Source organism: Bombyx mori, chromosome 21 (genome assembly GCF_030269925.1).
Source record: "Bombyx mori chromosome 21, ASM3026992v2".
Classification (NCBI taxonomy): Eukaryota; Metazoa; Arthropoda; class Insecta; order Lepidoptera; family Bombycidae; genus Bombyx; species Bombyx mori.
Genome location: NC_085127.1, coordinates 9,711,038 through 9,722,805, shown reverse-complemented (window position 1 = coordinate 9,722,805; position 11,768 = coordinate 9,711,038). Strand labels below are relative to the sequence as shown.

General features: G+C 41.3%; 1 protein-coding gene across 1 annotated transcript; it reads left to right on the top strand.

Annotated features, from left to right (window-relative positions):
- Positions 1–6,753: 6,753 nt before the first annotated feature.
- Positions 6,754–10,478, top strand: LOC101742698 (polyubiquitin-A). Its single transcript, XM_004929639.5, has 2 exons — positions 6,754–6,884; positions 7,144–10,478. Exon 2 carries the CDS (start codon positions 7,152–7,154, stop codon positions 10,347–10,349), a length of 3,198 nt encoding a protein of 1,065 aa, XP_004929696.2. The 5' UTR covers positions 6,754–6,884; positions 7,144–7,151; the 3' UTR covers positions 10,350–10,478.
- Positions 10,479–11,768: the final 1,290 nt, after the last annotated feature.

Below are 11,768 nucleotides of genomic sequence, written 5' to 3'. Positions count from 1 at the left end.
GTTGAATATCTTTCTCATTAATATAAGATTCTCATCAAAAGATAATTAAAAATTTTTATTTCGACTAGTAAATAATACTACTAACAATAATAACTTATTAAAGTACGAATAAGCTAAACCTGGAAGTCGTAGAGGATTTCATTTATCTGGGCTCCGTCATAGCTAGTAATGGATCCTCCGAAAAGGACCTCAGAAGGCGAATCAGTATAGCAAAGAGAGCTATATCCCAAATGGACAGTGTTTGGGTGGCATTTTTCTCTACGGCGCAGAGACTTGGATCCTCAAGAAAGCCGACCGCCAACGTATCGACGCGTTTGAGATGTGGTGCTGGAGGAAAATGCTCGGGATTCGTTGGACAGAACACAGAACCAACGAATCCATTCTTACCGAGCTCAAGATTCCAATGCACCTCCGCACTACATGCGCGCGGAGGAGTTTCGAGATCTTTGGACATATCGCCAGAAAGAGAGGTGACAATATAGAAAAGCCGCTGGTAACAGGCAAGGTATGCGGGAGAAGGCACAGAGGCAGAAAGCCAATGCGCTGGTTGGACCAAATACGCTCCACTCTCAATACCTCAGTCCACGTTGCTATCCACACAGCCGAGGACAGGCAGGAATGGTGCAAGATGATGCAGGAGAAAGTTATTAAAGGAGGCCACGACCCTCAGCACTGAGGATTATCGACGCAAGAAGGAAGGAAACTACGAAAAAAAAAAATGTGTGCGTGTACACACGTAAGAAGTGAAACTTCTTTATGGCCTTATTTTTCGAAAAATGATCTACATGCAACTTTCTAGAAATTGGTTAAATAAAGTTAAATTAGATAAAGTTTAAACAAAAGGATTTTATTATCATAGACATGAATACAAAAAAGTTAAATTAGATAAAGTTTAAACAAAAGGATTTTATTATCATAGACATGAATACAAAAAAGATGGCGCGTAACGGAAAAATGTGACGCGTAACCGAAAAATGTGACGGTAAATTTTTTTCCAACGCCGATAAAGAAGTTTCACTTCAAAAAATGTGTGCGTGTACTAGTGTACACACGTAAGAAGTGAAACTTCTTTATGGCCTTATTTTTCGAAAAATGATCTACATGCAACTTTCTAGAAATTGGTTAAATAAAGTTAAATTAGATAAAGTTTAAACAAAAGGATTTTATTATCATAGACATGAATACAAAAAAGTTAAATTAGATAAAGTTTAAACAAAAGGATTTTATTATCATAGACATGAATACAAAAAAGATGGCGCGTAACGGAAAAATGTGACGCGTAACCGAAAAATGTGACGGTAAATTTTTTTCCAACGCCGATAAAGAAGTTTCACTCCAATAAATTAATATCATTTCGTATTATAGATAAATATGGGTAATTTTTCATAGAATTTTAGTTTATAATTTAGTACGGGTTCAAATAAAAACCGCCGCCTAAGTCAGCGTTTGTAATAATTAATATCTATACTAATATTATAAAGAGGAAAGATTTGTTTGTTTGTATTCAATAGGCTCCGAAACTACTAAACCGATTTGAAAAATTCTTTCACTATTTGGAAGCTTCACTATTCCCGAGTGATATAGGCTATATTCTTTTTTGTAAAAAATTAGGTATCCTTACTAAAACTCCAATAACACAAGATGTAAATTTTTTTTACCTAAAATATTATTTACGTCGCGTGCCCTACGAAAACTATCGATGATAGAATAAAATAATGTACTACGACTTTGTAAAAAACATTATTATTTACAAAAAGTGTCCCGACAGCATAATAATATTTATGCCACAATAAGTGTTCTTTTATTTTAAAAAATGCCCCTGGTAAGACACGGGATGCCCCCCTACCTTCGCCGACTGGTGGCTTCCTACTTGGAGGACAGATCGGTCACGTGTACTGAGCACGGTGGGATCGTGCACAGGTTCCCGGTCGTGCGCGGTGCTCCACAGGGGTCGGTGCTCGGCCCTCTTTCGTGGAATATCGGGTATGACTGGGTACTGAGAGGTGCCCTCCTCCCGGGCCTAAGCCTAATCTGTTACGCAGACGACACGCTGGTCATGTCCCGGGGGGAGTTTTGCTGAGTTTGCTCGTCTTGCCACCGCTGGGGTGGCGCATGTCATCGGCAAAATCAGAAGATTAGGCCTCGACGTGACACTCAGTAAAACCGAGGCCATGTGGTTCCACAGGCCGCGGAGAGTGCCACCTGTCGATGCCCATATAGTGGTTGGAGGCGTCCGTATCGGGTCGGGGTGCAGTTGAAGTACCTCGGCCTCATTCTGGACAGTCGTTGGACCTTCCGTGTTCACTTTCAGAACCTGGTCCCTCGTTTGTTGGGGGTGGCCGGCGTGTTAAGCCGGCTTCTTCCCAACATCGGGGGGCCTGACCAGGTGACGCGCCTTATACGAGGCGCCTGCGTGGGGCCAGTCACTGGCCTTGGGGGTAGTGAAGTTGCTGCAACAGCCGCAACGCACCATCGCGGTCAGGATCATCCGTGGTTATCGCACCATCTCTTTCGAGGCGGCGTGTGTACTGGCTGGGACGCCGCCTTGGGTCCTGGAGGCGGAGGCGCCCGCCGCTGACTATTAGTGGCGGGCTAACCTTCGTGCCCGGGGCGTGGCGCGTCCCAGCCCCGGTGTGGTCAGAGCGCGGAGGGCCCAATCTCGGCGGTCCGTGCTGGAGTCATGGTCCAGGCGGCTGGTCGAACCTTCGGCTGGTCGTAGGACCGTCGAGGCGATTCGCCCGGTTCTTGTGAATTGGTTAAATCGTGACAGAGGACGCCTCACTTTCCGGCTCACGCAGGTACTCACTGGGCATGGTTGCTTCGGTGAGTTCCTGCACCGGATCGGAGCCGAGCCAACGGCAGAGTGCCACCATTGTGGTTGCGACTTGGACACGGCAGAGCATACGCTCGTCGCCTGCCCCGCATGGGAGGGGCGGCGGCGTGTCCTCGTCGCAAAAATAGGAAACGACTGTTCTGGCATCGATGCTCGGTGACGACGAGTCGTGAAAGGCGATGCTCGACTTCTGCGAGTGCACCATCTCGCTAAAGGAGGCGGCGGGGCGCGTGGGAGATGCACAGGCCTGCCGCCATCGAGCGGGGTCCAGGGAGGCGAACCTCGCCCAAGCCCTGGCCCTCTAAGTGTTTCGGATCTCCCTCACATGTCGGCCTGGGGACCGGCGAAGGGGGCCTAAGAAGACGATGTGGAAGCTGATCTGCACACGTTTTACGCATGAGCATCCGGATGATGGAAGACCGGCTATCCTTAACCCACGCTGGTTCTGACCCAGCGGGGTATTCTGTAGTATAGACCATTCTAACCGGGGCCATCTAGGCGGGCTTCGGACAGCCTGCCGACCGAGAGGGCTGGTAAGCGCTTCACTTTCCCTCCTTTGCCTTTTCATGAGCTCTGTCTCATGCGAGGTTTGGATGCTGGTTGTTGAGCGACAAGAGGTTTTAGTTGGTTCGACTCCGACATGCCCCGCCCTCCATCCACAGTGAAGGGCGGAAGTCCGACGATTTCCTCTTGACAAAAAAAAAAACGTGTGGCACTCGTGAACTGCGGTGGTATAGCTATTGCATAGCATTTTTTATCAACTTATGACATTATAATTAGACAATGATAATTTAATATTAAAACAATAATAAAACAAGACCACGCTATATTAAACCTTAATAAAGGCAAAACCTTAACTGTCCCCTTCATACTCATAAGCTAAACCGCGCGAGAGAGAGATGGGTAGACTTTTCATGATGCGCATGCAGTGTGACGTCACGTCACGCGCTTATTCACAAACACTACACAAGCGCAACGTGTGAATGTGTTGAACGCGAGCTACATGGTAGGCGGAGTGAGGGATGTTAGGTTTTTTTCGTTACGGAATTTCATGATCCGGTCGCCGCGCTCAAGGCCCGCGATAAAAGCTATGCAATAGCTTAAAAAGGTATAAACTTGTAATAAAATCTCCTTGACTATACTATTTGTATCTGGCTGGTTTTGGTATCATTAAAAGTTTAAGTTCGAAAGAAGATAATTCCAAATTAAAATTAGGAAGATGTGTGATTTTACTTATTTTTCGTACTGTCAAGATGAGTGAATCTAATGAAGATATTCGATACATTTTAAAATTTTACTACAAAAGAGGTAAAAAAGCAACGCCAGCCGTGAAAAAATATTGCGATGTTTATGGACCTAGTGCAGTGTCTGTGAGAGTAGCACAAATTTGGTTTAAGCGTTTTCAATCCGAAAATTTTGATGTCAAAAATGCACGTCGCTCTGGTCGCCCTATTACGGATAAAATCGATGCCATTTTTGAAAAAGTGGGGCAAGATTGGCATATCAGTAGTTACGACGTAACTGAAGAACTGGGAATTGACCACAAAATAGTTATGGCGCATTTGAAAAAAACTGGGTACACAAAAAAGCTCACTGAAAGAAACCTAATGAACCGTGTACTCATTTGTGATTCTTTATTACGACTTAATGAAACCGAACCATTTTTGAAGAAGCTGATAACTAGTGATGAAAAGTGGATCACGTACGACAAGAACGTACGAGAAAGGTTGTGGTCAAAGGCCAGTTAGGCTTCACAGACTCTGGCAAAACCCGGGTTAACTCGCAACAAGGTGATGCTGTGTGTGTGGTGGGATTGGAAGGGCATTATACATTATGAGCTGTTACCACCAGGCAGGACCATCGATTCTGAACTCTACTGCGAACAACTGATGAGATTAAAGCAAGAAGTTGAGAGAAAGCGGCCGGAATTAATCAACAGAAGGGGTGTGGTTTTTCATCACGATAACGCTAGACCTCACACATCTTTAGCCACTCAGCAAAAATTAAGAGAGCTTGGCTGGGAGGTGTTACCTTGCACCTTCAAATTTCTACCTGTTTCGGTCTCTTCAGAATTCTTTAGGCAGTGTCAGGTTAACATCACGAGAGGACTGCCAAAACCAATTGTCGCGGTATTTTGATCAGAAGCCCCAAATTTTCTATAGCAATGGGATCATGTCCCTACCTACAAGATGGCAAAAAGTTATCGAACAAAATGGTACCGACATACTTTACTTAAATGCGAATAAACTATATTAAAAAATGTTGTGAATGTTCTTAAAAAATGCGAAGAAACTTTTTCCCCAACCTATTATTATATAGAAATAAAATAGTAAACAATGTTTACAATAAGTGAGCTATTTAGGCTTACTATACTATTTGACATTGGACGGTAATGGGTAAATTAAGTAAAAGAAATTACAAATTTTACAGCGCCCCCCTAACCCACATCAACGCCCCCCATTTTTTCCTGTCCTCCTTAACGCCCCCCTCTAGGTTTCAAACGCCCCCCAGGGGGCGTTATCGCCCACTTTGAGAAAGACTGAGATAACGGAAATAAATATAAGATTTTGATTATACACATACATATATTTAATATACATCCATAACCCTGGAAAAGACATTTATATTTATCATACAAATATCTTCCCTTGGCGGGATTCGAACCCGCGACCCCCTTGTGTAGTGACCATGTCACTTACCACTACACCAGATGGACGTTAGATTTGTTGATAGATTAGATAGATAGATGATTTGTTGATGAATTTTCGGATTATCGATATTCCCCTTCGAATCCTTACTACTTCAAATTGTTATTTTCACTGATCATACAAACCGGTTTTAAAATGAACACCTCTCAAGGGTGTTTCCTGAGCTCTATGAAATCTTCTTGTTCAATCAAGGTTTGAAAGGAGTATAGCATTGCCAGTGTCCATGAGCATCGATCAGTACTTACCGTCATATGGGCCATTGGCTATTGTATCTATTACGAAAAAAAACCACAAATACTTAAGATTAAAAGTGTTTGAAAAAACTCTAGCATTTTTTATGTGTTAATTCGAAAGTATTCTTGCCTAGCTTATTTATTCTGATGAACTGCTGCTACAATCAACGCCCTATAGGTGAACAAAATGTAATCGTTCAAAGCTCTGCCATCATTTCGTTCAGCAATTCACCATCTTCTGCTCCCCACTCCGAACGAGGAGCACTGCTGCTTGAGATACAGGTTTCATCACCTAATTCAAGCACAGATGCAAATTAAGACTGTCTTTCTACTTCTATGCTAACAATAAATAAATAAGTAATAAAAAAATGAGTATCGCCGGCAACCAGCTGTTCTTCTAGCTCTAACTTTTCTATTATTCTCATTTACAACTCCTACAAGCTGATTGAATTTTCACCGCACTCGCACATATCAGCTGTACGTTTTCACCAAGCCTTTTGGTGGGCTAATCGATATATTAGAGATAAAAACTTGTTTAAGCCTTTGCATAAGTTTTACTATTACTTCTTAAGTGAAAATAAATTTATGTGTCCTAAAGTACATATTAATTTATGATAGATATTTTTCAAAACATAAAACAATCGTCAAAGCTTAAAAACTGTTTGAATACGTATAGCAACATTCCGCCATATTGCTCAGAGTGATTTCTTTCAGGCAACGACTTCCTAAAATAGTGATCGAGAATAATCCTAAAATACAAGCCTGAAGGGAATACATGGAATTTTTAATTTATTATATTATTCATTAAATTAACTCAACTCATCTCGTCTCGTCTCGTCTCATCTCATTTCATTCATTTCATTTCATTTCACACCATGTTTCATATTAATCAACTTTATTTCATTTCATAATATCTTTTTTCATATAAAAAGTTTTCATTATAATTAAAATAAGACTTGACCTAAAAGTCTTAGTTACCAGGTCATAAAATTCTTTATTCTGCTTTCAAGAGTCAAGTTGAATTTCATTCATTCGTGAAAGAGCTACCTAGTTGCACGACGTGTCCTACAATTTGTGATAATTTTAATAATTTTTGTGAATTCCAAAAAGGTAGGAAATATTTCAATTTTTCAAAAATATCACAACTCTACTGCATGAAATAATTATTGTCAACAAGAAAAGTTTGAAAATCAAGTTTGTCATTTGTACACACAAAAAAATCTGAAACAATGACGATGTAATTTATGATCGTCGCCATTTTGTGATGACTAAAAGTCTTTGTTCTTTTGTTTTGTTCGTCAATCCATTTAATACTCCGAAATAGGGAATTCATCCGTCAATCTTCATTAAAGTTCCTTCTTTGTTCTAGAAACCACCATGCAGATTTTTGTAAAAACTCTCACTGGTAAAACCATAACATTAGAAGTCGAAGCATCCGACACCATAGAAAATGTAAAAGCAAAAATTCAAGACAAAGAGGGCATTCCTCCAGATCAGCAGCGACTGATTTTCGCTGGGAAACAACTTGAAGACGGACGGACATTATCCGATTACAATATTCAAAAAGAATCTACTCTCCATTTGGTATTACGTCTGAGAGGTGGAATGCAGATCTTTGTGAAAACACTTACCGGTAAAACCATCACACTAGAAGTTGAAGCATCTGACACCATTGAGAATGTGAAAGCCAAGATTCAGGACAAAGAGGGAATTCCCCCAGATCAGCAGCGATTGATCTTTGCGGGCAAACAGCTTGAAGATGGCCGTACATTATCTGACTACAACATCCAGAAAGAATCTACTCTGCATTTGGTGTTACGTCTCAGAGGTGGCATGCAGATCTTTGTGAAAACACTTACCGGTAAAACCATCACACTAGAAGTTGAAGCATCTGACACCATTGAGAATGTGAAAGCAAAGATTCAGGACAAAGAGGGAATTCCTCCGGATCAGCAGCGGTTGATCTTTGCGGGCAAACAGCTTGAAGATGGCCGTACACTATCCGACTACAACATCCAGAAAGAATCTACTCTGCACTTGGTTTTGAGACTGCGTGGTGGCATGCAGATCTTTGTGAAAACACTTACCGGTAAAACCATCACACTAGAAGTTGAAGCATCTGACACCATCGAAAATGTGAAAGCCAAGATTCAGGACAAAGAGGGAATTCCCCCAGATCAGCAGCGATTGATCTTTGCGGGCAAACAGCTTGAAGATGGTCGTACACTATCTGACTACAACATCCAGAAAGAATCTACTCTGCATTTGGTATTACGTCTCAGAGGTGGCATGCAGATCTTTGTGAAAACACTTACCGGTAAAACCATCACATTGGAAGTTGAAGCATCTGACACCATCGAAAATGTGAAAGCCAAGATTCAGGACAAAGAGGGAATTCCCCCAGATCAGCAGCGATTGATTTTTGCTGGCAAACAGCTTGAAGATGGTCGTACATTATCTGACTACAACATCCAGAAAGAATCTACTCTGCATTTGGTGTTACGTCTCAGAGGTGGCATGCAAATCTTTGTGAAAACACTTACCGGTAAAACCATCACACTAGAAGTTGAAGCATCTGACACCATTGAAAATGTGAAAGCAAAGATTCAGGACAAAGAGGGAATTCCCCCAGATCAGCAGCGATTGATTTTTGCGGGCAAACAGCTTGAAGATGGCCGTACATTATCTGACTACAACATCCAGAAAGAATCTACTCTGCATTTGGTGTTACGTCTCAGAGGTGGAATGCAGATTTTTGTGAAAACACTTACCGGTAAAACCATCACATTGGAAGTTGAAGCATCTGACACCATCGAAAATGTGAAAGCCAAGATTCAGGACAAAGAGGGAATTCCCCCAGATCAGCAGCGATTGATTTTTGCTGGCAAACAGCTTGAAGATGGTCGTACATTATCTGACTACAACATCCAGAAAGAATCTACTCTGCATTTGGTTTTGAGACTGCGTGGTGGCATGCAAATCTTTGTGAAAACACTTACCGGTAAAACCATCACACTAGAAGTTGAAGCATCTGACACCATAGAAAATGTGAAAGCCAAGATTCAGGACAAAGAGGGAATTCCCCCAGATCAGCAGCGATTGATTTTTGCGGGCAAACAGCTTGAAGATGGTCGTACATTATCTGACTACAACATCCAGAAAGAATCTACTCTGCATTTGGTGCTACGTCTCAGAGGTGGAATGCAGATTTTTGTGAAAACACTTACCGGTAAAACCATCACATTGGAAGTTGAAGCATCTGACACCATCGAAAATGTGAAAGCCAAGATTCAGGACAAAGAGGGAATTCCCCCAGATCAGCAGCGATTGATTTTTGCGGGCAAACAGCTTGAAGATGGTCGTACATTATCTGACTACAACATCCAGAAAGAATCTACTCTGCATTTGGTTTTGAGACTGCGTGGTGGCATGCAGATCTTTGTGAAAACACTTACCGGTAAAACCATCACACTAGAAGTTGAAGCATCTGACACCATTGAGAATGTGAAAGCCAAGATTCAGGATAAAGAGGGAATTCCCCCAGATCAGCAGCGATTGATCTTTGCGGGCAAACAGCTTGAAGATGGTCGTACACTATCTGACTACAACATCCAGAAAGAATCTACTCTGCATTTGGTATTACGTCTCAGAGGTGGCATGCAAATCTTTGTGAAAACACTTACCGGTAAAACCATCACGCTAGAAGTTGAAGCATCTGACACCATTGAGAATGTGAAAGCCAAGATTCAGGATAAAGAGGGAATTCCCCCAGATCAGCAGCGATTGATCTTTGCAGGCAAACAGCTTGAAGATGGTCGTACACTATCTGACTACAACATCCAGAAAGAATCTACTCTGCATTTGGTTTTGAGACTGCGTGGTGGCATGCAGATCTTTGTGAAAACACTTACCGGTAAAACCATCACACTAGAAGTTGAAGCATCTGACACCATTGAGAATGTGAAAGCCAAGATTCAGGATAAAGAGGGAATTCCCCCAGATCAGCAGCGATTGATCTTTGCAGGCAAACAGCTTGAAGATGGTCGTACACTATCTGACTACAACATCCAGAAAGAATCTACTCTGCATTTGGTGTTACGTCTCAGAGGTGGAATGCAGATTTTTGTGAAAACACTTACCGGTAAAACCATCACATTGGAAGTTGAAGCATCTGACACCATCGAAAATGTGAAAGCCAAAATTCAGGACAAAGAGGGAATTCCTCCGGATCAGCAGCGATTGATCTTTGCGGGGAAACAGCTTGAAGACGGCCGTACACTATCTGACTACAACATCCAGAAAGAATCTACTCTGCATTTGGTTTTGAGACTGCGTGGTGGCATGCAGATCTTTGTCAAAACACTTACCGGTAAAACCATCACATTGGAAGTTGAAGCATCTGACACCATCGAAAATGTGAAAGCCAAGATTCAGGACAAAGAGGGAATTCCTCCGGATCAGCAGCGATTGATCTTTGCGGGCAAACAGCTTGAAGATGGCCGTACACTATCTGACTACAACATCCAGAAAGAATCTACTTTACATTTGGTTTTGAGACTCCGTGGTGGCATGTAGATATGCAGCTTTTAAAAATTGTAGTATTTGAATTAGTAGTTTGATTGACACTTCAAAAACAAAAATATGCAAAACATTTCAGATATTCTAATTTTTTCTCTGAATTACAAATAAATGGCTTTAGATCTACGTGTCGTGTATTTAATTTATTCATTCAATTCCCATTTTTAGGACCAGTTATAGACTAGTATTGTTGCTGCAAGTCGTCTGCGGTAGGTTCTCGACTAGAGTTGGTGTCTTTGTTTCACTACTATTTCCGGTACCACCCGTAACATCAAATGAATGAATCCTAGCTTCGAGTCTTTCAATATTTGAGTAGCCCGGTATAAAATAAGATTTTTAAGTACATTCACATTCGAAGTCGTAACCTAAAGAAGATGCGTCAATGCATTTGTAGGTATCGGTTAGCTATGAAGGCACAATTTTTTCTAATGAAATAGGTAGGTACTTAGCAAATGTGTAACTTGAACGATGAAAGAATATCATGTGTTAATGAAAATCAAACAAGAAAAATAATTTTCGTTATTAGGTACCTACTGGTGGCAGGGAGTTGTGTGAACCCATACGGGTCGATGCAACCACCTTGCCTATTTCTGCCGTGAAGCAGTAATACATTTTATTTTGAAGTGTGAGGCAGCTATTGTATTGTAGAAAGTGCGACTTTACTGTCTCAAAGTATATGGTGGAATTTAGGTTGTAGTCATGGGACACCGGTGACCACTTAACCAGGTAGGCCGTGGCTCGTCCACCCATCTTATAAATTAATAAAATTCATCTTTTAGATCTTCATTAATTCATTCAAATTGTAAATGGTCAGTCATGGTGAGACAACCGATCATTGTTTAAATTAAATATTAAATTAGTGTAACAGGAACGTTCCCCTGTGAATATCGTCACATATATGTATTAAGAAAACTTCTTTCTCTGAAATGCCTATCACTCTTTAAATCTTTTTTCCGCTGATAGTACTATGACACAAACCTCTGGAGAGCCAAATACTGTATCACATTTCGCCATATTATGATGAAAGAATCCAGTTACTTTAACTGTAAAGAGGACAGATATTCATTTTGGTATCGAGAAAAAAAATTCTTTGAAGATTTGGTACTTGCCACAGGAACAAACTGCATACTACAAGTACATTGAACTTATACATAGCTACAGTACAGATAGGCAGATCTATACACGGACCATCCCTAAAACATGAGATACGATAGTTCTCAATATCACAATGTACTTATTGACGGCTCTCCATAGGACTGGAGTAGAAATTGAGGATAACTGCACTTGAGTACTCTCCATAACATCGAGGTAATGTTATGCAGTAAGATAAGATACTAAATGATATCTTTAACACTAAAAATTCCAACTGACGGGGCTTTTGTGAGTTTTTTGTGGGTTTCTGTTTTTTTTTTTATT

Bases quoted from the DNA above. Each gene is read 5' to 3' on its own strand.
- LOC101742698 (XM_004929639.5), top strand. From the start codon at position 7,152: ATGCAGATTTTTGTAAAAACTCTCACTGGTAAAACCATAACATTAGAA.